A 27,889-nucleotide genomic window follows, 5' to 3' on the forward strand; every position below is an offset into this window, starting at 1 on the left:
TAGCGGCGATCGGGCGCGCGGCGGCGGCGATCGGGGTGCTGGCGCAGCTAGCAAAGTGCTAGCTGCGTCCAGCAAAAAAAAAATTAAGCAAATCGGCCCAGCAGGGCCTGAGCGGCACCCTCCGGCGGCTTACCCCGTGTCACACACGGGGTTACCGCTAAGGAGGTTAACTTACCTGGGGCTTCTGCCAGCCCCTTGCAGCCATCCTGTGCCTGCGCGGTTTTCCAAATGATGCTCTGTTCCCCCGTCACGGATCACTTTTGTTCACGCCGACTTGTAAGTAGACGACAACTGTGCAGTACGTGAAAATCTATACTATGCCTGTGCAGTACGCTCCCAGAGACGGGATTAAGAAGGAGGACGCGCACGGCCAGGGCCTCGCAGGCCAGAAGCGAAAGTGAGCCACGGTGGGGGAACGGAGAATAGTTTGGTAAATTCGCAGGCACAGGTCGGCTGCAGGGGGCTGGAAGAAGTAAGTGATACCACATTAAGGTCCACATTAAGCAGAACACAGAAAACACAGAAGAGGCCCTCATACCACTGTATAATGCCACAGGTATCACAGAAAAGGCCAAGAATACTCACCCACTGGCCTCCGGGGGAAATCTAACCACCACCTTCCCCATCTCCGCGCCTGGCAGCTCCACAAACTTGCCAACATCCTGCTTCTTCTCAGGAGCCTAAACCGCAAGAGTCAACAAAGGGAGGAACATCAAAACAGAGCAATATCCATCCAGAGGAGACATTAAAAGAGCCAAAACTTTAAGGACACTTGAAGTGAGAAGACCATCAAGGCTGCCATATTTTTTTCCTTTTAAATAATACCAGTTGCCTGGCAGCCCTGCTGATCTATTTGGCTGCGGTAGTGTCTGAATCACACCAAACAAGCATGCTGCTAATCTAGTCAGATCTGGCAAAAATGTCAGAAACACCCGATCTGCTGCATGCTTGTTCAGTGTCTATGGCTAAAAGTATTAGAGGCAGAGGATCAGCAGGATGGCCAGGCAACTGGTATTGTAAGGAAATAAATATGGCAGCCTCTATATACTTCTCTCTTCAGTTCTCCTTTAACATGGAACTTCAGAAAGCAATCCCTCTGAATTATGTAATCGATATGAATTACCTTTTAGAGGAGTACTGTAGAGGGGTTGAAAAAAAAAAAAAAAAAAAAAAAAAAAAAGAAGCGTTGAACTTACCCGGGGCTTCTAATGGTCCCCCGCACACATCCTGTGCCCGCGCAGCCACTCACCGATGCTCCGGCCCCGCCTCCAGTTCACTTCTGGAATTTACGACTTTGAAGTCGGAAAACCACTGCGCCTGCGCTGCCGTGTCCTCGCTCCCACTGATTTCATCAGGAGCGTACTGCGGAGGTACAGTCTGTACTGGGCCTGTGCAATACACTCCTGGTGACGTCAGTGGGAGCGCGGACGTGCAGGAACAGTGGTTTTCCGATTTTTAAGTCAGAAATTCCAGAAGTGGACCGGAGGCGGGATCAGAGCATCGGTGAGTGGCTGCGCAGGCACAGGATGTCTGCAGGGACCATTAGAAGCCCCGGGTAAGTTCCACTGTTTTTCCCCCTACACCCCTACAGTAGTCCTTTAACCCTCTGGGCGATAATCCCGAGCTGAGCTCTGGGTAAGCCGCCGCAGAGGATTTCTCAGGCCCTGGTGGGCCGATTTGCATAATTTTTTTTTTTGCCGCACGCAGCTAGCACTTTGCTAGCTGCGTGTATATACCTTTCGCCGCCGCTCCGCGCTGATTTGCCGCTACCCGCCGTGCCGCACCGCCGCCCCCCCCCAGATCCCGTGTGCAGCCTGGCCAATCAGTGCCAGGCAGCGTTGAGGGGTGTATCGGGACTCCCTCTGACGTCAAGACGATGATGTCATCCCGATCGTCACAATGGCGACGGGGGAAGCCAAACAGGAAATCACGTTCTGAACGGGATTTCCTGTTTGCTTTGATCGCCGGAGGCGATCGGAGGGGGTGGGGGGATGCCACTGCACAGCGGCTATCATGTAGCTAGCGCTAGACTAGCTACTCTGTAAAAAAAAAATAATAATAAAAAAAAAAGTGCTGCGCTGCCCCCTGGCAATATTATTGTATCGCCCAGGAGGTTAAAACTGAATCTTTCAAGTAAAAAAAAAAAAAAATCTCGTGTGAATCCATGTTTGCCTGTAGCTGGGCCTAAAGAAGACTAAAGGTGGCCATACACTTACAGATGGCCACCAAATCAACCATCAGATAGATAGGGGGCAGCCAATAGACCCCGCTCTGATCAGATTCGACCAGAGAGGGTAACAGGTGAGCGTACCGTCGCTATTCTGCATCGATCATTGCTGAATCTAACTCTGCTAGCAATGCACTCCCGCCAATCAAGCAAAATCTGCTGTATATCTATGGTACATATCGAGTAGTGTATGGCCTGCTTAAACAGGCTTAAAGAATTGTCAGCCTAATTTTTTCTATCCTATAAGTTCCTATACCTGTTCTAATGTGGTCTGTCTTACTGCAGCCTTTCCTAGTTCCACAGTCGCTGTAATATCTTTGTTATCTAATCTAATCTTTCCTTTGTCAGGTTTGTCGGCTCAGGCAAGAATGTGCTGCTCTGCTTGTGATAGGGAGAAGCTATACACACCCTCTCCACACCCCTGCAGGCTCTGTATGAGTCACAGACTGAGCTTATCTGAGCCTATCACAAGCTGGTTAGCAGCCATGTCTTTTGTTAGTAAATACTGCCTAAAACTGGCAATTACAAGCCAGGATTGCAGCAGGGAGTGGCAGAAACAGCACAGAGGGGCCCAGCAGAACATAATGAATAGAATGGTATGCTTTTTATTGTTAGAATTTTAGAGTACAGATTCTCTTTAAGTCCTCGCCTCTCAGATTACTATCAACAGAGCTGAAGTCGTAAAATTGCTCACCACCTAATTCTTGGGAACTTTCTGCTGAAACCTGAGACTGAGCGGTGTGAGTAGTTGGAATATGTAGGCACAAAAGCTTTCATGCTTAGATTGTGTGTTCAGTGTATTGTAATGGTTTGTTATATGATCTACTCTATAGTCGTCTCCTAGTTCCAAGTTCTGCTGTGGGCCCCAGTGTGAACCGCAAGTAAAGCTTTTCCTGCAAGAACGGTTGGCTGAGTGTCCACTTGCCAGATCAGGTCAAGCAGAACGCAGCATGGCGAACTTATAGGTTCTGGTGGTCCCAGCAATGCAAATTCCACTGAACTACATTACAATGTGAAAATATAATGGACACTGGAGACCTGCGCTACTGCATGCGAAACAGACACGGGTGTCCAGTTACTTACCGCAGATGTGCTGACACTAAGCTCTCCTCGGAAGGGTACACTGGGCTCCAGGAAGCTGAACCACCGACGGACGTTGACAGCGGCTTTGTCTCGCTTCAGCTCTGTCTGCCATGGCTTGCTGACTGCAGGAGGGGTGGGGGGATGGACGACACAAATTTATAAAAAAAAAATAACAGGATACAGGTCAGCAAGGCTCCTGCTTATCCCACAAGAGAGCAATGAAGGAAATGCATTGTAACACTGCACTCATAGAAATTATTCCTTAAAGCAGGAGGATTAGCCATACTATGCCAGGGAAAAAAAACACATATAAGTAGATAAATACTTGATCTACTTACATAATATGTATCGTACTGTCCACGTTTTGATTTCAGTGAATTTTACATAGTAAATGAGGAGAATTCTGTTCCTGGTGGGAACCATGTCTTTTGCCTACAGTTTGAGGCTAAATCCTATTGTAATTTCTTCCCTTAACTTTTTTTTTTTTTCTCCAAATCGCTGAGTCACCCCAGCCTTGCTTGTAAATATAAGTGAGCAGAGGATCAGGTTTCAGCTAGGCAGCAAAGCAGGGAGATTAACTACCCTGGTGTTCTATTTAAATTGCCAGGGTGGCAAGCAGCAGGGTTTTATTCACGTCTTTTTTTTTCATGCTGCCAACTCAAAGTTGGCAGCATAAAAGCCCACTAGAGGGTGCACATGGTGCGCCCTTCTGATCGATTTCGGCAATCACAAGTAACAAGAAATCCCGCGGAGAGCGGGATTTCTTGTTAGGCTTACCCCGTCGCCATGGCAACGATCGGGATGACGTCATGGATGTCAGCCGACGCCTCCGATCCAGCCCTTTGCGTTGCCCGAAAGTGTTTGGTCTAGGCAGCGCGGGGCTCTGGCGGGGGGCCTCTTCCGCCGCTACCATCAAAGACCACACGCAGCAAGCAAAGTGCTAGCTGCGTGTGGCGCACTTTATTTGATGTAAATCGGCCCAGCAGGGCCAGAGATATCAGCCTCGGCGTTAATGGACGAGCTGAGCTCGTCCATACCGCCAGGAAGGTTAAGGGAAGAGGAGGAATATATTATAGATAAAAAGAACCCCCAGCATGCAACTGAATGGCAATGGCTTTTAAAGGGGCAGTGCTCCAAAGGTATGTGATAACTCCAAACCATAACTGCAGAAAACGTTTTGAAAGTTTTGAGTGCAGGATTAGCACCTTTATCACTTAATACACTCAGACCAGTTGCCGTTGAAATTTTATTTTTATGGTGACAATTAAAGGACATAAGAGGACAGCCTTTCATCTCTTACCTGGGGCTTTCCTCCAGTCCCTAGCAGTCATTTCAATCCCTTGCCTCAGATTCGGTCCTCCTAGGTGTCCCGCTGGCCAGCACTTTTGCACAGGCGCGCGCTCACGTCACAGGGCTAGTACTGCGCAAACGCAGTACACTCCTGATGATGTGAGTGCGATCTTTACTGGAGGCCAGCAGGACACCTAGGAGGACCAAAACTGCGGCGAGGGACTGAGATGACCGCAGGGGACTGGAGGAAAGCCCCAGGTAAGAAAAATAGATGAAAGGCTGTCCTCGTATTTCCTTTAAAGTGAACCTGAACTCAGAAAGTTCTCTCTGCTCTAAAATATACACAACAGCATAACCACCTTTAAACAAAAAACATTTCTTTGTTACAGCTGCTACAAATCCTGCAATAAATCTGCACTGTTTCTACTGTCATGGAAGCAGACATATTTTAAACAGCCTGTGAATTCAAATTACGGTATTTTTCGGAATATAAGACGCACCTAGATTTAGAGGGCAAAAATCAGGGGAAAAAAAACAAAACTAAACCTCTGTGCGTCTATGGTGCAGGGGCATCTTATAGACCTTTAAACCCCCCAAAACTGTCTATATCTAAGCTACACTGCCCATCTACACTAAGGCTACTTACACACCAAGACGTTGCGTTTTAGGGGACGTTATGGTCGTTGAAGTTGGACGTCAGATTAAGCTGCTGTTATGCAGCTCTCAAAGCAGCCGCTCCAGGTTAGTGATAGGAAGTCCGGATCTTTATAAGGATTCGGATCATTTGAATCGGATCATTGAAAAGATCCAGATCTTTGAACCGAATCATTTGAATCATTTTACTAGGGAAGCAGACTGTGGTGAAATGACTAGCAGGACAGGACTTTCCCTGCACTGTACATTCTCTATGTTCCGGTTTCTTCCAGACAGACATCCACTGTGAACCGAATCTTTCATTGTGATGATCCGGATGATTCGACTGACAAAAAAGATTCGGATTAAATGAACGATTCGTTCATGATCCGGACAACACTACAGTCCTACCAGGAGTCTCTGCAGTGCAGTGAATATTAATTAGCCATGTGGCTGGCTGTGGAGGAGGAGGAGGGGAGACCTCCTCCTCCAACATTACTGAGCATGTGCAAACAGTCTAACGCTGCTTAGCCCAGTATAACGTACAGCATGCAGCACTTTGTTTAAACGTGCTGCGTTACAATGTAACGCAACGTGGGCACTGTGAACAGCACAATTGATTTTACAGTGCTGTGAGTTAGGCTGCGTTACTGGCTGCTGTAACGTGGGACTTTAATGTCCCACTGTGAAACCAGCCTAAATCCTGCTACACTACACTACACTACACTTACCCCTGCTACCCCCACCAACTTCACTTCACTAACTTCTGCTACCACCACCAACTACACTACACTTCCCTAACTAACCCCTACATCCAACCCAAACTACACTACACTTCCCTAACTAACCCCTGCAGCCAACCCAAACTACACTTCACTAACTAACCCCTGCAGCCAACCCAAACTACACTTCACTAACTAACCCCTGCAGCCAACCCAAACTACACTTCACTAACTAACTAACCCCTGCAGCTAACCCAAACTACACTTCACTAACTAACCCCTGCAGCCAACCCAAACTACACTACACTTCACCCCTGCTGCATCCCACCTGATCCTGTCGCCGCTATCCTCTCCTCCCCCGCCTGACTGCCGTCATCTGAGGGTCATAGCTGTGGTCATCCGAGGGTCCCAGCCATCCCATCCAGTATCCCGGCTCTTGAGGGTCCCAGCCGCTGGATTTTCTTTACTGCAGACTGCAGCCATGCGGTAATCACGCGCTGCCACCCCGCCGACATCCTCCATAGTAACGGCGTCCTTTTCCTAGTTACACTGCCCCCTTCTGTGTCACGAGCGGCGCACGTGTGCCTGACGTCATGCGTGACACCGGCTCGTCACACAGAAGGGGGCACTGTAACTAGGAAAAGGACGCTGTTACTATGGAGGATGTTGGCAGCGCGTGATTACCGCATGGCTGCAGTGAAGACGATCAGGCGGCTGGGACCCTCAAGAGTCGGGATACTGGATGGGATGGCTGGGACCCTCGGATCATCACAGCTGGGACCCTCGGATGGCGGCAGTGAGGCGGAGGTGGAGAGGATCGCGGCGGCAGGATCCGGTAAGTATGTTTTGGGGCCCAAATACCAAACCTTTAGAATATAAGACGCACCCACTTTTCCCCCCTAGTTTTGGGGAAGAAAAAGTGCGTCTTATATTCCGAAAAATACGGTACCTTATCTGCCATCTCTGCCATGGCAGTCATGTGACACAGGGGAGAGATCAAAGTACAACTTTTGATTAGACACAAATGAGGGGGAATTAAACAGGCTAAACTCTCTAAATACATACAGGGTGCATTTTTCTAGGTTTCCTTTCTGTCCTGTGCAAGAGTTCAGGTCCACTTTGAAGGGAAGGCCCGAGCACCATAAAAAGAAAAAAGCCACTTAACTCAGCTCCCGGTCCCCTCCGGTGGAAAAGCCGACCTCAGCAGGTCGGCTTCTCCTGCACTCCAGCATGCGGCTCGTGTCGCGCTGACGTCATCCGGACTGTACTGCACAGTACAGTCCAGTCCAGTCCGGATGACGTCAGCGCGACCACATGAGCCGCATGCTGGAATGCAGGGGGAGCCGACCTGCTGAGGTCGGCTTTTCCACCGGAGGGGACCGGGAGCTGAGTTAAGTGGCTTTTTTCTTTTTATGGTGCTCGGGCCTTCCCTTCAAAGTGGACCTGAACTCTTGCACAGGGCAGCGACTCAAAGCAGCTTGCGCAGACGCAGTGGGCATCTTGCGCCAGAGGGGACCCCGGGCCAGCGGCGGTGAGCGGAGCTGCAGCGAGGGCACAGGACGGCTGGCAGGGGCTGGAGGAAGCCCCAGGTAAGTGATTTTTTTATTATTTTTAGCGTGCTCGGATGTGCCCTTTAAAGCACACAATCAGGAAAATTTTTAATTTTTAAAATGCAAACATATAAATGTTTATTTCTCCCTGAGTAAAATACACTATAAATTACTTTTATCTTATGTCCATGTCACTTATATCAGGTAGTGGAAATCTGACAGATCTGTCTGGCAAAATAGTGTGTATAAGAGAAGCATCTACATATATTTGCAAACAATTAGCATCAACTCAGAATTACTAGCATCTTATTTACGATCCCTAATATTTAGTATTGCAGCGCTGTACCTGCCAAGGTGGAATAGACACTAATGTCGGCGAGGGTCAGAGTATCCCCCACTAGGTACGTCCGTAGGGAGAGCGAGTGGTTCAGCTCCTGCAGGGCAGCGGGATAGGTGGACTTGTCCTTCAGCCGGGTCTGACTGAACTCCATCCAGTGGTTGACCTGAACAAAGCAAATTAACTTCATCATCTACTAAAAAAAAGAGTTTCAGTGGATTATGCATTTAATTACAAACCCTATAAATGTACCTTGTCAGCTCCTCTGAGTACATTGGACTATGATTATGGTAGGATTAGGATCAGAAAGCAAGTTCAACCTCTACACTCCACATGAGACAGAGCTGGACCCAGGCAGCCCAGACCACAAGCTCAGGAAAGACAAAGGGAGGTCCGCTTCAATAATGTCTCCAAAATGTATTAGGGCAGGGGTTTCAAACTCGCGGCCCTCGGTACAATATTTTGTGGCCCGCGCCGGCAAAAGCAAAAGAGACACGGAAGCGAACTATTTTACCTTCGTTTGCTTCAGTGCTCCCAAGTAATCCGCCGCATCCCCGCCGCTAAACGAGGGCTGCAGAGCCCCCAAATCTCTCGGGCAAACATCCACGACTGCGCTGAGGGGCAGAGCTTCCAGCTGTAGCTCTGCCCCTCCTGACGTCAATCGCCGCACGGATCGCCGCCTCTCCCTGCCCCTCTCTGTGAAGGAAGAGTGAGAGGGGCGGGCAGAGGCAGGGATCCGCAGCGATTGACGTCAGGATGGGCAGAGCTGAAGCTGAAAGCTCTGCCCCTTCCAGGAAATGCCGGCAGATTGCCCCCCGGGCGATTTGGGGGCTCTGCAGGCCTCGTTTTGCGGCCGGGACACGGCGAATTACTTGTAATGGGAGCACTGAAGCGAACTATAAAGTAGGACACTTCATGTTCAGAAGAAATAATTAAAACTGTTAATAATGACATTTGAGGACTTTTTTTGTGAAATCCCTTATGCGGCCCAGCCTCATCCTGACTTTGCCTCCTGCGGCCCCCAGGTAAATTGAGTTTGAGACCCCTGTATTAGGGACTTATCCCACAACAGCAAACAGAACACACTGCTGACATGTTTTGGACCCTGTTCGGCCCTTAATCATAGCACATTTACAACACATGCATTGGAGCTTTAAAAAGGCAGGCAAGCAAAGAGGGTCAACCCTGACCTGCCCAATATGGGAGGAAACAAAAGAGACACTCCTACCTCTGACTGTCCAAAGCCATTTACAATAAAACTCTTGCATACTAAACGGAACATATTCTTGTATGAAAAATACAGATTTAGAGTCTGGAGCAAGAAAAAAAAAAAAGAAATATTCACATATACTGTATATATACACAATATCGCCTTATGTTTTTATATATAAAGTGGATATGGTTGAAAAGGAACATTCCAGAGCCCGATATATAAAGAAATAGAGGGGAGGGGCGATGAAGGAAATAGCTAGCCTATAATAAGAGGCAGGTCCCGTCCTGTATTCATTCCTCCTGGGGCTCTGGTCCCCAAGCGAAAGATCCACAGACCTTCTGTTTTCTTTATTAATTCCTGTAGATCATCACTTTATATATAAAAACATGAAGAGATATTGTATGTATACATATATACGTTTAGATTTCTTTATGTTTTTCTTGTAAATGGTAGGAGTGTCCTTTGCGTCTTCCCATGTTGGGCGGGTCAGGGTGGACCCCATTTGCTTGGCTTCCTTTTTAAAGCCAATGGGTACCGTATTAAAAATGAAAAAGTCAGATACTCACCTAAGGAGAGGGAAGGCTCGGTCCTAATGAGCCTTCCCTCTCCTCTCCCGGTGCCCTCGGTGCTGCGCTGGCTCCCCCGTTCGCGTCCGCCGCAGGGACTTCGGAGGTCTTTTGGAGCACTCGGGCTTCCGAAGACGGGCCGCTCCATACTACGTATGCGCGAGTGTGTCATAGAGGGCGCTCGCGCATGCGTAGTATGGAGCGGCCGCGTCATCGGGAGCCCGAGTGCTCCCGAAGGCTTCTGAAAGCTCTCGAAGGCATGCGGAAGTGGCAGTATTTGACCGAACTGGTCGAATACTGCCACGGGGGATCCTGCGCGGGACCGGCCACCGGGAGAGGAGAGGGAAGGCTCATTAGGACCGAGCCTTCCCTCTCCTTAGGTGAGTATCTGACTTTTTCTTTTTCATCCAGTAAACATTCACTTTAAAGCTCCTATGCTGTAAATGTGCTATGATTAAGGACCGAACAGGGTCCAAGACATGTCAGCAGTGTGTTCTGTTTGGTGTTGTGGGTTAAGTCCCTAATACATTTTGGAGATATTGAAGCGAACCTCCCTTCATCTTTCCTATGGTAGGATTAGAGTGTGAGCTCCTCTGAGGACAGTCAGTGACATGACTATGTACTCTGTAAAGTGCTGCAGAAGAGGTCAGTGCTGTATAAATACAGAATAATATGGTAGGACATTACACTATGACTATGGTAGGCAACAGATTGTGAGCTCCTCTACGTATTCTGTATAGTGCTGCAGGATATGTTGGTACTATAATAATAATAATATGGTACGACATTACAAGACAACACACAGAACATTTATATTGCACTTTTCTCCTGGCACCACCACTGCAGCCACTAGGGCATACTCAGTATGCAGTAGCATTGTTGCTAGGGAGTCTTGCCCATGATCTCCTTACTGTATAGGTACTGGTTTACTGAACAGGAAGAGTCGAGATTCGAACCCTGATCGCCTGTGTCGGAGGCTGAGCCCTTAACCTGTACACTATCCAGCCACTGCTGGACATTAGACTATGACTATGGTAGGACGACTCTGTATTCTGAAATGTTGCGGAAGATTACTTTATTTATTTATTGTATTTATAACGTACCAACATATTACGCAGCGCTGGACATTAGTTTAGGTTACAGACAATATTTAGGGGTGACATACAGCAAAATGACAAAACAGGAATACAAAAAAAAAAACACAAAAAAACAGACCAAGCAGCACAGTATGAGTACGAGGTAATGCTTAGTCAGTCACTGGAGGGGAGCATGGAAAATAGGCAAGTTAGGTTTACTCCAATGCATAGCATGGGTGCACAGTAATGGAGGTGCATGATCAGGTAGGACACAAAAGGAGGAGGACCCTGCCCAAAGGCTTACAATCTAAAGGGAGAGGTAGGGACACGAAAGGTAGGGGACCAGAGTTCAGGTGCGGATTTAGAGCACTTGTGAGGGGTGGTAGGCCTGAGTGAAAAGGTGAGTTTTGAGGGCCTTCTTGAAGATGTCGAAGGAGGGGCCTGCCCTAATGGGTGGCGGTAGGGAGTTCCATAGTGTTGGAGCAGCTCTTGAGAATTCCTGGAGTCGTGCATGGGACTGGGTGATGCGGGGGGTGGTAAGGCAAAGTTAATTCGAGGAGCGGAGTGAGCGGCTAGGTGTGTAGGTTGGACAGGTTATGTGTACAGATTTGTAGGTCAGACCCCGTATCTTGAATCTGATTCTGGACTGGATAGGAAGCCAGTGGAGTGCCAGTGTTACATAAATACATGAATCATAATTGCCATCCCTGCATGCTGCTGTGCAGCTCTGTGGAGAGGCAGTATGGAAGCGTCTGGTCACAGACAGATGCAGCTTCGCACAGATGGAGTTCAGGTTACACAGAACTGCAGGGAGCAGCCAAGAGCCTCCCAATAGCTGAGCAGACGTGGCAGAGCAGCTGCGCTCCCAAAGTAGTAAAGCCCTGAATAGAGATACTGCAACGTATGGAGGAGATTCAGCAGCAGCAGATCCAGCCAAGCACTGCTCACACCACAATTAAGGCCTTTATATCACATGGGTCTTCACCATCACTAGCCTCAAAATGCCATTGTTTAATTTACTGTTTAATGGCTCAATTTAAAAAAATAATATTGTAGCCCTTTATTCAGGAGATTTTACATACAATATTCCTTATAATAAAAAGGTGCCCATACACAAATTTTCCACTAGATACTCTGCAAATTCGAGCACTCTGATGGAATCGAATGGGATGGATTTCTCCTCAGTGGTCAGATAAATTTTGACCAAAATAGATTTTGAAGAGGAACTCCAGTGAAAATAATGTAAAAAAAAAAAAAAGTGCTTCATTTTTACAATAAATATGTATAAATGATTTAGTCAGTGTTTGCCCATTGTAAAATCTTTCCTTTCACTGATTTACATTCTGACATTTATCACATGGTGACATTTTTACTGCTGGCAGGTGATGTCAGTGGAAGTAGCTGCTGCTTGCTTTTTTGGCAGTTGGAAACAGCTGTAAACAGCTATTTTCCACAATGCAACAAGGTTCACAGACAGGAAACTGCCGGGACCATGGTCCTCAGTTTCCTGTGGGAGGGGTTTCACCACAATATCAGCCATACAGAGCCCCCCTGATGATCTGTTTGTGAAAAGGAAAAGATTTCTCATGTAAAAGGAGGTATCAGCTACTGATTGGGATGAAGTTCAATTCTTGGTCACGGCTTCTCTTTAACCTATTTTGAACGTAGAAACTACGTCCAGAAACCATGCGCGCTCCCGGCCCGTGGTTCGTTAGCCAGGCAATCAGTGAATCGGGCTATGGTGCCCGATCACTGATTCCTCTCCCCCGCTGAAAAAGCGACAGCTTCTCTCGGAAGCTGCGCCTTTTCTGGGTGTTACCTCCCCCATGCGTCGCTCTAAGCGTGTTACGCTTAGAGTGACGTCATGTAAACAAACTCATGTCCGCCATCTTGTGGCCAAAAAGTAAAACTACAACTAAAGGTAAAAAAAAAAAAAATCAACACACATTTACATTATAAATCTATAGTTTACATCCCACCCTCCCAAAACTACATAAATAAAATGTTTAATATAAAAAAAAAAAAAACAATTACAATAATAAAAAAAAAACATGTAAATATTTACCTAAGGGTCTAAACTTTTTAAATATCAATGTAAAGATGATATATTTCTATATTTTTTTTTTATTTTAAACTTGTAAATAGTAATAGATGCAAAACGGAAAAAATGCACCTTTATTTCTAAATAAAATATTGTCGCCATACATTGTGATAGGGACATAATTTTAACGGTGTAATAACCGGGACATATGGGTAAATACAATACATGAGTTTTAATTATGGAGGCATGTATTTTAAAACTAGAATGGCTAAAAACTAAGAAATAATGAATTTTTTCAGTTTTTTTCTTATTCTTCCTGTTAAAATGCATTTACAGTAAAGTGGCTCTTAGCAAAATGTACCCCCCAAAGAAAGCCTAATTGGTGGCGGAAAAAAACAAGATATAGATCAGTTCATTGTGATAAGTAGTGATAAAGTTATAGGCTAATGAATGGGAGGTGAACATTTCTCAAGTGAAAACGACGGAACGCGAATGGGTTAAGTATCAATCGAACTGGATGGAAAATCTATGTCAATAGGAGGCGGGGCTTAGGCAGCTGGAATCCATTGAAAATCTATATGCTGTTTTTGCGGTATGAATTTGATTGTTTTTTAACACTAGGGAACTACGGAAAAGTCCCGTTACGGCTCATTTTATAGATTTAACTTAGGAGCACCCAGGTGCTCAGATTCCTTTCACTACGTATTGAGATGGATATGGAGTCTCTTTTTTTATCTTTTTAAAGCTAATGGGAATTGAGAAAAAAAAAAAAAAAACAACAACTAGATACTCTCCTATGGAAAGGGAAGGCTCTGGCTCTGGGTTACTCTCACGGTCCCCTCGTAGCACTGCCCCCTGTTTGAACCCCCTGACACGGGAGGCTTCAGAAGTCTCCAGGTGCCCCAGTGCTCCCAAAGGCGGCCGGGCTCCATACAGAGTGCGCTAGTACAGCATGGAGGTGCCTGTAACCAGGAGGACTCGAGCTCCCAAGGACTTCCGAAGCCTCCTGCTGCCTGGCATCCTGCTGATCTTTTGGCTTCATTAGGGTTCCGCCCACACTTTGATGTCCTTTCCACACCTTTAGGCCTTCGCTCTTCCTGCATATTTGCTAAGTGCTGGCAGCTGGGCCTACCCATAGATTGACGTTACTGAATGCCAGTGAACTGGTCCTTATTACATTCACTTTTAATCCAGCCTCCTGATAATCTAGTTGGGATGGGCTGGCTTGGCATTCGATTGATACAGTTAATAAAAAGTGGGCCGAAATTGAACACTAGGACTTCGTCACAGGCCAACCTCAATGTCTACTGGCCACCTTATAAAGTTCCCTGGTGTCTAATTGCCCCCCTCCAACTCTTACACAGTTCCCTGATGTCTAGTGGTCCTTGGCCCTCCTCCCTCCCCTATACAGTTCCCTGGTGTCTAGTGGCCCCCACCATCCCCTATACAGTTCCCTAGTATTTAGGGCTTTCCCCCCTACCTCCCCCATAACACAGTCTTCAGTGATGTTCTAGGGCTTCACCTCCAATATAGCTTCCTTGGTGGTCTAGAGCGGGCCAAACATAATGCAAAGTGGGTAATCCCCTTGAGGGTCAAATTGAATGGCTCTGAGGGCCAGATTTGGCCCGCAGGTCAGAGTTTGAAATATATGGTTAAGGCTGGTTTCACAGTGGGACGTTACAGGCGCACGTTAGAGCAGCCTGTAACGCAGCCCACCGCACAGTAATGAAAAATCAATGGGGCTGTTCACAGTGCCCACGTTGCGTTACATTGTAACGCTGCGTAACAAGACAACGTACTGCATGCAGTACTTTAGACGCGGCTGAGCCGCGTTAGACTGCTTGCACATGCTCAGTCATGTTGGGGAGGAGCGGAGAGCGGCCAGGCACATGGCTAATTAATATGCACTGCACGTTGTGACGTGCAGTGTTTACTTCCTGGAGCGGCCGCTCTGTGCGGCGATTGGCCGGCGGGACCACGTGATGCCGCATGCGCACAAGAGTGCGCATCACGGCATCACTGACGCCAGAGTGAGCTGCACAACGCGGCTCACTCTGACGTCCAGATCCAGCACCACCAGGTGTTGCGTTAGGGGGACGTTATGCGACCTTAACGCCCCCTCTAACGCAACGTCCTGGTGTGAAATTAGCCTTAAAGTAATGAAAAGGCCACATTCTGGATTATAAAAGTATAAATACTTATTTGTGACAAAATAAAGATTTATACTTTGGTAATCCAGAGACTGGCGGTTTCATTACTTTAAACTGCGCTTTTAAAAGAGAATACCTCATTGCGTCTCAATGATGGTTGGTTACCCGCTGGCTCACCCTCACCCACCTCTGTCTGCTGCATCAGGTTTGAGCCATAGAGTCCAGCCTCTGGAGCAAGTCGGGCCAGGTAGCGGATGATGGAGTTCACGTCAGAGAAAGTGACGCCACTGCAAGAGAGGAAACAACATTATTAAAGCTCAGTCTGCGTGGGTTCCCTCCGGACACTCCCGTTTCCTCCCACTTCCCAAAAACATACAGATAAGTTAACTAGCTTCCCCCTTAAATTTGGCCCTAGACTACGATACGTACACTACATGATACATACATAGACATGACTATGGTAGGATTAGATTGTGAGCTCCTCCGAGTACAGTCATTGGCATGACTATGTACTCTGATGGTGCTGCAGAAGATGTCTGTGCTATATAAATAAATAATAATATGGTTGGACATTAGACTATGACTATAGTAGGATTAGATTGTGAGCTCCTTTGAGGACAGTCAGTGACATGACTATGCATTCTGTAATGTGCTTAAAGAGAACCCGAGGCGGGGTTCTGACAATGCAATTCACATACAGAGGCTGGGTCTGCCTATACTGCCCAGCCTGTTATTTCAATCCCCCCTAAGCCCCCCCTGCGCTCTGCGATCACCCATAAATCACAGCCTTGCTGCCGACACACAGCGGGCTGTGTTTACCTCTGTACTGTCAGTCTGCTGCTCCCCCCGCCTCCTGCATAGCTCCGGTCCCCGCCAGCGTCCCTTCCCTCCCCACTGATTGGAGGGAAGGGACACGGGCGGGACCGGAGCTATGCAGGAGGCGGGGGGAGCAGCAGATTGACAGTACAGAGGTAAACACAGCCTGCACGGCGCGGCTGTGATTTATGGGGGATAGCACAATTGAAATATAAATTCATTTTCAGTTAAATGCATATAAAAATAACAGTACCCAAGCTGGAGTTGTCCCACAATCCTCTCACTACCTTATCTTCTCTTTATTGAAACACAACGAAGGGATACTCACTCTGCCTCCCGCAGGACAGTCTCCTTCCCATCCTCCACGCTGATCGCTACTTTGCCTTTCAGATGGTCCACAATCCACAGCACAGCTAGAAAAGAACCAGAAAACCTCTATTTATACTGTATAGAGAAATATGGGAGGAGTCATTGCTTTTGTTCACAGCAGACGAGATTGGAGAGAAAATACAGCTGCATACTGATACGCTCCCGTCAGTCGATAATCGGCTACTATATAGAAAATAATGATTGGAGGCGATCGCTTGAGCCACTGGAGTAAAAGGCGAAATTAGAAGGGGGTTAGTTTTATGCCCTTGAAGAGTGTGTGAGTGTGTGTGTGGTGTGTGTGTGGTGTGTGTGGTGTGTGTGGGTGTGGTGTGTGTGGTGTGTGTGTGGTGTGTGTGTGTGGTGTGTGTGTGTGTGGTGTGTGTGTGTGTGTGTGTGTGTGTGTGTGGTGTGTGTGTGTGTGTGGTGTGGTGTGTGTGGTGTGTGTGGTGTTGTGGTGTGTGTGTGGTGTTGTGGTGTGTGTGTGTGGTGTGTGTGTGTGTGTGTGTGGTGTGTGGTGTGTGGTGTGTGTGTTTAAGCGCTAGATGGGGAGGGTTGAAGTGAGATTGGGTGCTGGGTATTAAACAATAAAATGCTGTATTGATGATTTATTGCCAATATTTTTCACTAGTAGCACCACCCAGTGTCCAATTCATGTAGCGGCGACGCAATACATACTCAGTCCTTAAAACATCACAGAAGTGAGAAGAATATGGAGGCTGCCATATTGCATATAAATAGAGGCTTATTTGCATCATTATAGTGATCATTGATTGGGGGTGTATGTCCTGCTATCTAGCTTTCCCACTGCCACTATATTGTGATTATTATAGTTTATTTAGGTCTGCGGAACATGGCAAAAAGGAGATAAAGTGATGGAGGATGTAATGTAGAATTAGATTTTTTTTCTTCTTCTTTTTTTTTTAAAGGACCACAATCGCAAAAAAAAGTAGGCAATTAAAATCTGGCAGAACAGACAGGTTTTGGGCCAGTCGATCTCCTCATGGGGGATTCTCAGGATTTTCTTTTGTTTCTAACTGCATTTCCTGATTGGCAGTTTAACTGCCAAAATAGTAAGATACCAGCCAGCCTCCCTACTCACTTGCACACTATTTTGTCAGTTAGGTCCTGAGCCCACTGATGCAGTGGTTTCCGCTTTTCAGTTACACATCAATGTAAGAGATGCTGAAAAGCGGACACAACTGCGTTAGTGGGCTCAGGCCCAAAGACTTTGCAACTGCTGTTCAGGAAATGCTGCTGAAAACAAAAACCTGAGACTCCCCCATGAAGAGATGGACTGGCCCAAAACCCATTGGTTCTGTCAGATTTTAACGGCCTACTTTTTTTTCCGCAATAGTGGTCCTTTAACAGTAGAAAAGTTTATTGAAAAATTCTAAAGCAAATACAATCAAGGATTATCGTGACTTTAAACTGAACGGTTTTCCTCCCAGCATCCATCAGTTTTATTTTTCTAGCAAATCAATGAGACTGCCTGTCACAGGAGGCAGCTCTGCTCTTGTGTACACATCGCATTGTATGAGAAATAAATAAGATATTAGCGGAGATCTGAACTTTACAGCTTTCGGTAAATCTCTTACTGGGAACACAATGAGCTTCGATCCGGAAAATGCTGAAACCAAGATGCGGTAAAACAAATCATTACAGAGGAATCGTAACGACACATGGGTAGAGTGCAGTAAAATATTTAGAATACCCACTTCTACTGTAATTTTCCTGGTTTTAGCATCAGAAACACTTCTTACAGCATTATATATTGCTATGTAGGCCCGCCCTCCCGCCCACTGAGGCTTAGAATCGGCTGTTTATTATGCAAAATACCTCCCCCTAAGCATTCTGGGAGACCAGAAATCTTTTCTACTGGCTCAAGAACCCCCAGTATACAAAAAAATCTGCAGTGATGCCACTGACAGTACTAAAGATGTCACCACTTTTGGGGCATCTACTGGACGATCTAGGCAGCAGTGGAGGAAGGTCCGATTATAGCCTGAAGGGGGCTGGAGGAAGTCCCAGGTTCTAGCTCATCTCAGGTACCATTTAACCACTTCACCCCAAAGAGATTTTTACCCTGACGGACAAGAGCAATTTTCACCTTTCAGTGCTCATCCCTTTCATTTGCCAATAGCTTAATCACTACTTATCACAATGAAATGATCTATATCTTGTTTTTTTCTCCACCAATTGGGTTTTTTGAGATTGATATTTGTTTTCAGTAATTACTTTATTTTCTATGAATTTTAAAGTGAAAAACAAGAGAAAAAATGAAAAAATATACTATTTATCCAATTTCATTCCCTATAGTTTTAATATAAGCACGTGTGGGAGTGCGCTAGTGCAAGCGCGGGAGCGCGCACGTGAACAGTGGCAGCAGCGCTGCTTAACTTATAAAAACGTCCTGGAGCCGTTAAGAGGCTAAAGCAGAACATTTTAATTCGCCTGCTAGTCTTAAAGTGGTTAAAGAGAAACCATAACCCAGGATTGAACTTCATCCCAATCAGTAGCAGATACCCCCTTTCCCATGAGAAATCTATTCCTTTTCGCAAACGGATCATCAGAAGGCTCTGTATGGTGGACCCCCCCCTCCCCCCCCTCCCCCCCCAGAGTGATGTCAGAACATTGGCTCTGACATCACATGGTGGGAAAGAACAGCTGTTTCCAACTGCCAAAATAGCAAGGAGCATCACCTGCCAGCAGTAAAAATGTCACCATGTGAAATGTCAGAATGTAAATCAGGGAGAGGAAAGATTTTTTAAGAGGAGCAAACACTGACAATCATTTATAGATCATGATTGTAAAAATGACGCACTTTATTACATTATTTTCACTGGAGTTCCCCTGTAAAGCACAATATAATTTCAGATCACTTCCAGCCTGTGTCCCAAAAAAACAGCAACCATAATGCATCACTTCAGAACATTGGGCAGTCTGTACAAATCACTCCTTTAGGCACATTTAATCCAGGCATACACTGAGAACTGCTGTATTAGAGCACAGCTATAGTTTTTATTTCACAGGGCTTTCAACAAGCCTTACCCAGGAAGAAACTGTCACAAAACATAGATTTATTAGTCTCTCTCCATAAACTGTCATTTGAATAAGTGGCTCAACCAAAGTATTTTTTTAAGCCGTGGAACAGGTTCTCCTGCTACAAGTCTGAAATGTTCAATTGTGTCACAAACTCATCTATCAGACACACCCAGGGAAAACTAGTATACTGTATGGTATCTAACAAACAAAACCCCCAAATATTAAAAGAGAGGGTGGATTACAGAGGAAGCACTGCCTGCCATTGGACAGAATGTGCTGCTAGTCAGGACGCTGAATAGAGAGCCAATACAGTCATCCTTAGCAAACCATCCCCCGAAATGACCTTTGATTTATGATTTAGGCATTAACTTCTTGGGGACCGTTTAACGCCGATGGGCGTGGCCGCGGCGGCAGCACCAGGACCGCCCAACGCCAATTGGCATCGAGTCATGAGGCTGCAGCTTCCAGGGAACGGCCGCGCGCATGCGTGATCGTTCCCTGCCACTTCACTGATCGCGGCTAGCAGGCTGTTTTTAAAACGAAAGGGGAAAGATATCCCCTTTGTTTAAATCTGTACAGCGCTGAGATCCCTGGCAGCGCTGTACGAGATCAGCGATCCCCGGGCTTTGATTGGCCGGGAAATGTCGTTCTCTCATAGGCTGATGCCTATGAGAGGCGGAAAAGGACGGATCGCCGTCCTGTTCCAATTCAGAACACAGAGAAAGGATGGAAAGGGGGGGGGGGGGGAGGAGGGAAGGGGAGGGAGGAGGGAAGGGGAGGAAGGGAGGGAGAGAGAGCCTCATAGAGGCTAGAAAAAAAAAAGAAAAAAAAGCCAGGTGGCATGTCCCCTTAGGAGCAAAAAAAGGAGGCGAGTCCGATCGCTGGGCTTCTTTGCTGGGCTGTGCAGGAGGCTGAAAAGCCTGCACAGCCCAGCTTAACAAAAAACAGCCTGGTCGTTAGGGGGGGTTAACACTGTGGTAGTCAACTTGTTAACCACCCTGGCGTTCTATTAAGATCGCCAGGGCGGCTGCATGAGGGTTTTTTTTAAATAAAAAAAAAACTATTTCATGCAGCCAACTGAAAGTTGGCTGCATGAAAGCCCACTAGAGGGCGCTCCGGAGGCATTCTTCTGATCGCCTCCGGCACCCAGAAGTAACACGGAAGGCCGCAATGAGCAGCCTTCCGTGTTTGGCTTCTCCTGTCGCTATGGCGACGAGCGGAGTGACGTCATGGACGTCAGCCGCCTCCGATCCAGCCCTTAGCACTGGCCGGAACTATTTGTTCCGGCTGCGCAGGGCTCAGGCGGCTGGGGGGACCCTCTTTCGCCGCTGCACGCGGCGTATCGCTGCAGAGCGGCGGCGATCGGGCAGCACACGCGGCTGGCAAAGTGCCGGCTGCGTGTGCTGCTCTTTATTTCATCAAAATCGGCCCAGCAGGGCCTGAGCGGCACCCTCTGGCGGTAATGGACGAGCTGAGCTCGTCCATACCGCTAAGGTGGTTAAAGGACATCCGAGGTGAAAAACTAATGAAGTAAACTACTGTTTCTATCCTTCTCCTAAAAATGACTTTTTAAGATATTCCACGGTTTTACTTTATATTTAAATCTACTTAAGTTTTACTCAATTACACATTCATTGAAGTATGCCAAAGCTTAAAAAAAAAAATCTATGAACTGTTGACACTTTTTATCTCTTTCCTGCTCCCAGAAGCCATTTTCTGCTAGGAAACTGTTTCATAGTTGAAATTTCTTATCAGTGAGGGTTACGCTGTAGTCTGACCCAGTCCTGACTCAGACAGGAACTGCCACTTACATACCTGATGTTTAACTCTTTCTGGCAGAGAAAGAAAAAAGGAACACAGCATAGTTATTTGTGTGTTAGGCCCTGTACATACACATGTCTAGCTCATCATGTCACATGTCACCTCGGGTGTCCTTTAATTCACCAAGCATTACCACATGCAGAAAACAGCTGATTTTACAGAGCACCTTGCCAAATACCAATTCACTAAATCTATTACCACAGTGAAAAGTAAAAATTACTGACTAGTGAGTAAAGGTTGTTCTGTATTTATCTCCAGCTCTACCCAGCTGGTAACTCTCACTCTCCATGCGGTAACATAGACCGATGTAGCCGACAGCCAATAGAAAGAGCCAGATTGCTAATCGCCATAGAGCCCTGCGTCTCCCCCATTTGGTCCGATACTCTGGAGGGCGGGATTTCAAAACGGCAGAGCAGGAGACATTTAAAAAGGCTTTTCTGCATCCCTTTAGATGTGCATATCTGTATACTGGAGAGGTGCAAGTCTGCTTTGTGGTCTACCAACAAGCACTGGCACCTCTCCAGTCCCTACTAAGCTCTGCAGCCCATCTTTCCACCTCTATTCCAGATCCTCTGAGGCAGCCCCTCTTTGCTAATCTCTCCATTGGTTACCAGTTACCCAAAGGATCCAGTTTAAACTTCTCACGTTATCATACAAAGCTCTACACAAGCTATCGCCACCATACATTTCCTCTTTAATCTCCAGATACCTCCCCGCCCGGACCTTCCGTTACTCACAGGAGATTCTTTTGTCCTCTAGCCTGGTCACCTCCTCTCACTCTCGCATCCAAGACTTCTCACGGGTTGTCCCTTTCCTGTGGAACTCTCTCCCTCAGCCAGTTTGTCATGCTCTGAGCCTGGAAACCTTCAAATGTACTCTGAAAACACACCTGTTCAGACAAGCCTATAATTTGCTATAAGCAGCACTGAAGGCACACTGGCTCACCCATTAACCCCTGTGCTTCCTTCCCCGTTTCCTCCCCACTATCCTCTAGATTGTAAGCTCGCAAGGGCAGGGACCTCCTCCTAGTGTTTCTCATACTGCTGTAATTTAACATATGCACATGTACCAACTACACATTAACTATGTATGTATTTGTATTTCAACTATTCAATGTCATGACTGTACAGTGTCGTGTATTTCTTATGTATATTTGTTCCCCATTATTTGTTTTGCACTATGTACAGCACTACTGAAGATGTTGGCGCTATATAAATAAAACAAAACAATAAAAATCCTGGTATACAGAAGAGCTCCCTCTGGTGGCTGCAGCACATCTAAAGACTCACAGCTTCCTGCCTGACCTGTTCCACAGCTGGTGAGACTACCCGAGCAAGGCTTAAAGAGACACTGAAGTGAAAAAAAACTATGATATTATGATTTGTATGTGTAGTACAGCTAAGAAATAAAACATTAAGATCAGTCTAATTGTTTCCAGTACAGGAAGAGTTAAGAAACTCCAATTGTTATCTCTATGCAAAAAAGCCATTAATCTCTAGACTTTCAAAAGTAGTGGAGAGGGCTGTTATCTGACTTTTATTATCTCAACTGTTAGTTAACTATTTACTTTTCCTCTGGCAGAGGAGAGGTCATTAGTTCACAGACTGCTCTGAAAGAATCATTTTGAATGCTGAGTGTTGTGTAATCTGCACATATTATAGAATGATGCAATGTTAGAAAAAACACTATATACTTGAAAATAAAAATATGAGAATATTTTCTTTGCTGCTAATCTTCTAGTAATTATTCATAGTACACAACCAATTCATTATATCATTTTTTTTCCGCTTCAGTGTCTCTTTAATGCATTAAAGCATGTTTTTTCGGAAAATTACCGAACTTCAATCGCATGCGGGAATTTGAGGGGGGAAAAAGTGTAAAATGTGTAAAAAAAAAAGTGAATTGAGCCATTGTGCATTTCCTATGCTTAGACTACTGCAACATTGTCTTCTCAGGGTCTCCCCTTCACTGGAATCTCCTGTCTACAACTAATCATAAATGCAGCTGCTAGGTTTATCCACCATTCCCACCACTAGGGGTGAGAGTGCATTGCAGCTTGATTCCCCAGTGGCAAACTATAGTCTCATAATTCACAGCATGACTTCTGGCCAATTGGGGTGGTGCTTGTCATGGTGACAGCAAATGTGACTTCAAGAATTCTTGTTCTATAATTTTGTTTAATCCTTTATCCTATGGAATTTTTTGGTTTCAAGCAATGAACAGTCCGCACTTAGAGATTTCCTCTTGTTTCTTGTAGGGAGCGCATATGATCTGGAAGAGATTGTATACGGACGTCTCTATCGTGAGGAGGCTTCTAGGTGAGAAGAACGGTTTTGACCAAAGTTGGAGGATCTAGCAACAGAGGGATGATTCTATGAACCTTGATGACCGATACTTGATTAACAACCTTGTATTTTGGATTCTTCAAGGGAACCTGAAGTGAGAGGCATATTGAGGCTGCCATATTCATAAAACAATACCAGTTGCCTGGCCGTCCTGCTGATCCTCTGTCGGTAATATTTTTAGACCCTGAACAAGCATGCAGAGCAGCGGTAGGACTCCCAACACACTCCTAAAAATAAAGACGCCTTCTAACTCACGATATTTTCGCTGCTATAGGTGGCAATGCTGCGATCAGTGGCTATGAACAGTAAATAGCGGCTATAAAGGCTATATAGCTGGTGAGGGGGCCACCTGCCCTGCAAATTGTAGCTATAAGTACAGTTTACCGCTAATTGCAGCTTTTAGCATTGCTTTATATCGCAGTCTAGGGCCAATATTTCTTAAAGGGACACAAGGCATTAAAAAAAATATTTTTTTTTTACTCATCTGGAGCTTCTACCAGCCCCCTGCAGCCATCCTGTGCCCTCGCAGTCTCAATGGAATCCTCCTGTCACCGTCCCTAGCTACTTCTGTTTTCGGCGACAAGCCCTAGAGGCCTGGCCACGCGTCTGCTTCTACGCGTTCCTGTCCGCAATAGCGCCCTCTATACTGCTATTGCGGGCAGGAATGCGAATAAGCAGACTCGTGGCAAGGCCGGTCGCCGAAAGTGAAAGCAGCTGCCGGTTGGGGGCAGGAGGATCAGATAGAGAAAGCGAGGGCACAGGATGGCTGCAGGAGGCTGGTAGAAGCCCCAGGTGAGTAAAACTAATTTTTTTATGGCTTAAAGGGAAACTTAAGTCAACTTTAAAAAATGAGATTTACTCACCTGGGGCTTCCCTCAGCCCCCAGCAGCCGATCGGTGCCCTCGCAGCCTCGCTCTGACGCTCCAGGACCCGCCGGCGAACACTTCCGGTTTGGCCGTCACCGGCCGACAGGCATGGGAACGCGAGTGATTCTTCGCGTTCCCAGCCTGTATATCGCCCCCTATGCTGCTATTGCGACCAGCTGGCCGCAATAGCAGCAAAGGGGGCGATATACAGGCTGGGAACGCGAAGAATCACTCGCGTTCCCATGCCTGTCGGCCGGTGACGGCCAAACCGGAAGTGTTCGCCGGCGGGTCCTGGAGCGTCAGAGCGGGGCTGCGAGGGCACCGATCGGCTGCTGGGGGCTGAGGGAAGCCCCAGGTAAGTAAATCTCTTTTTTTAAAGTTGACTTAAGTTTCCCTTTAAGCATCCCTTTAAGGTGGCCATACACTAACAGATTTGCAGCATCTATCTGGAATCTATCTGGTGTGTGCCACACACTAGGAACAGATTTCCAATAGATTTCAGAATGAAATCTATTGGAAGTCGATCTAAATGCAATATTGGTCCATTAGAGCCAATGCATATCTATGGGCCATCGATCTGCTGCCAGCAGCAGATCGATCTAGATTTTCCATCCTGTCAGATAGATCAAATCGATCGAAATCGTCCGCAAATCGATCGATCGGGTGATTAGATAGAATCGATTTCTGATCGATGAAATCGACTAGTGTATTGGCCCCTTTAGAGGATAGCCAATGTTCTTGTGATGTAGGAGGAAACCGGGATGCCCAGAGAAAACCCGCACAGACACAGGCAGAACATATTAGCTCTATACAGATAATGCTATCCACTACGCCACCAGGCAGCACTAAATCCTACATATCTTTTAAAAATGTATGATGCTTATATTGTTTGCATTTTTTTGTATTTGGAATATTTGTTGCCTTTGCTGTTTTGCAATGTTCTAGTTTTTTTTCTTCTTCCTTTAGTAAAACACATGATTAAAGTCTATTAATGTTCAATGTGGGCTCAGCTTTATAGAGATCCGTGTTGTGCGCATTCACAAGAAGCTGTAGCAAGCTTCGCTATCAGTCACTACACACCACAACTTCCCTGTTCTAGAACAGCAGCAGCTCCCCACGTGTGCAGATGTCAGACTATATTAGGACCACCCATACGTAAATTCCTGAACGAGAGCCTGTGAGGTCATCGGGGGACAGAGTAACCGCAACGCAGCAGCCACCGTGCTCAATGGACACAATGAATGTACAAGCAAGACTATAGAAATCATATAAAAACATAAGAGAGATTCACTCCCCCCACATTGCAAGAATTAGAAGAGTGAAGTGTGTTATTTAAAGAGGACCTGAACTCAGAACTTCATCTCTAAACAAATATGCAACCGGATAATTTAAAAAACCTTTAAAGAAAAAAAACATTTCTCTGTTACAGCTGATACAAATCCTGCAATAAAACTGCAGTGTGTCTGCTTCCTGCTTTCATGGAAGCCGACATATTGTTAACAGCCTGTGTTTACAAATTAGCTGCTCTGCAGAGACAGCCAGCTGAGAGATCAAATTACCACTGTGATTAGTCACAGATGACTTGTTCAGGGCTTATGCTTAAAAAGTAGGTAGAAGATCCGCAGGATGCCAGGCAACTGGTTTGGTTGAAAAAGGAAATAAATATGTCAGCCTCCATATCCCTCTCACTTCAGGTGTGATGAACAAAGAATACTAAAGTAGCAGTGTTCACCCCAGGCTCTTTTAGCCGGGTGCTCCACTCAGCTAACTTTGGTGAGCACCCGGCTCTCATCGGCTCACTTCCTCATCCTCCTCCTATGCTGTAAGCAGACATGCACCGGCCCTGCATTTCCCCCTTGCACTACACCCGGCTACTTTTTCATGCCACCCGGCTGACAAAAAAATTCTGGGGAGGACACTGAGCAGTATAAAATGTGTATAGCTAGAGGCTGTGCGTTTTTTGGTTATATTTAGTAAGGAGTATCAATTGGCCAGAGGTTCAAAAGGGAATGGCCTAAGTTAGAGCATATACTTGTTGGAAAAAGTGAGTTTTGATGGAACACTAAAGATTTCAAAGGTTGGAGAGTGAGCAATGTGTTTTGGAAGGAGATTCCAGAGAATAGGTGAGTCCCGTGAGAAATCTTGTACAGTATACGTGAATGCGAGGAGGTGGTTCAAGAGGAGGACAACAGTCCTCTTCGAAAAAAATCAAAAAGTCCAAAAATAATCTACCAGTATTTTTAGGCATGTGGAAGGAAACAAGAGTGCCCTGAGAAGACCCACGCATCCACTGAAAATACAAACTTCACAGTGTTCCGATTAAGATATAAACCCACGTGCGACTTTAGTGCTGCATGGCTAGACTGATAGCCACCATGCTGCCCCTATTCACTTATCCTGACTGCTATTAGAATAGACCTTGTCCAAATTTGGGGTTTACGGGAGTCTTAAAGGGAACCAAGCGCCACTTGTTTTCCTTGTTTCTAATAGCTATAGGAGCTACCATGTTCACCCCACCCATTCTAGCTGCCGTTATTTATCCAGGGCAGGGTGTGAAGATAGCATGCGTGACTTCTTTAAACTCTTTGAAGCACAGTGTCTGACCTAAACTTCCCCCCAACCGCAGATGAAAGTTTTTGTTTGCTCTCTGCTAATGTGTGCAATAAAATAATTACATCAGTCCTTATCTGTCTGAATATGTTGCGGTTGGGCAGGCCTCGGAAGTAAGGTAATAAAACCCTCTGCTAAACTTCCAAATGTAAAAAGTAGTAGTAAAATTGAAGGGTGTTTTTATTATTATTATTACTGAGCCACATTGTTGGCATGCATTTTTAATGCGCTATTGAGATTCCCTGGGTGCTAAAAATGGTGCTAGGTTCACTTTAAAGTGGACCTGAACTCATGCACAGTAAGCAAGGAAAACACAAATTAGTCCACCCTGTTTGTGTTTAGAGTGAATAGCCTGTCTAATTTCCATCTCTCAGCTGTCTCAGTACATAAATTCGACAGTCATGGCAGCCTCAGCTAATCTGTAAACACAGGATGTTAACCCTATGTCTGCTTCCATGAAAGCAGGAAGTAGACACACTGCAGATTTATTGCAGGAGTTATGTGGGCTGAAACAAAAAATGTTTTTCTGTAAGGCTGCTTTCACAGTAGGACGTTAAAGTCCCACGTTACAGCAGCCTGTAATGCAGCCCAACTCACAGTAATGAAAAATCAATGTGCTGTTCAGAGTGCCCACGTTGCGTTACAGTGTAACGCTACACGTTGAATGAAAGTGCAGCATGCTGTGCGTTATACTGGGCTTTAGCTGCGTTAGACTGCTTGCACATGCTCAGTGACTAGCCACATGGCTAATTATTATTCACTGCACTGTGGTGATGTAACCTGGACTGTAGCGTTGTCCGGATCATGAATGAATCGTTCATTTGATCCGGATCTTTTTTGGGAGTCGAATCATCTGGATCATCACAACGCGTACGAGAGAGAACGGCGCCGGAGACTTGGGCGCAGGACACAGCCAGTATATGGCTGATCCTGCTGCCGCAAAAGTCCGGGCCGTGTTAATTACTATTCCCCCTCCAGGCCGACATGGATAGTGGGGGAATGAAATAATTCGGCTTCCAGCAATTGCTGGAAGCCGAATTATTGTTTTAAAAGCAACTTCAGGTCCGTCTTCTGACGGCGCTGAAGTTACTCCCTGTGCCTGCGATAGTCGTAGTTCCTATTACGACCTATG

General features: G+C 46.2%; 1 protein-coding gene across 3 annotated transcripts in view; it reads right to left on the bottom strand.

Annotated features, from left to right (window-relative positions):
- The window catches only part of EPRS1 (glutamyl-prolyl-tRNA synthetase 1), a 147,568-nt gene that overhangs the window by 108,354 nt on the left and 11,325 nt on the right, over window positions 1-27,889 (bottom strand). For all 3 annotated transcript variants that reach the window (XM_068232914.1, XM_068232916.1, XM_068232915.1), the window contains exons 2-6: window positions 16,033-16,117; window positions 15,076-15,175; window positions 7,852-8,008; window positions 3,311-3,432; window positions 586-680 (exon numbers count right to left, since the gene is read on the bottom strand). In XM_068232914.1, coding sequence (XP_068089015.1) covers window positions 586-680; window positions 3,311-3,432; window positions 7,852-8,008; window positions 15,076-15,175; window positions 16,033-16,117 — 559 coding nt within the window. The remainder of the gene's footprint in view (window positions 1-585; window positions 681-3,310; window positions 3,433-7,851; window positions 8,009-15,075; window positions 15,176-16,032; window positions 16,118-27,889) is intronic.

This window comes from Hyperolius riggenbachi, chromosome 4, assembly GCF_040937935.1.
Source record: "Hyperolius riggenbachi isolate aHypRig1 chromosome 4, aHypRig1.pri, whole genome shotgun sequence".
Classification (NCBI taxonomy): domain Eukaryota; kingdom Metazoa; phylum Chordata; class Amphibia; order Anura; family Hyperoliidae; genus Hyperolius; species Hyperolius riggenbachi.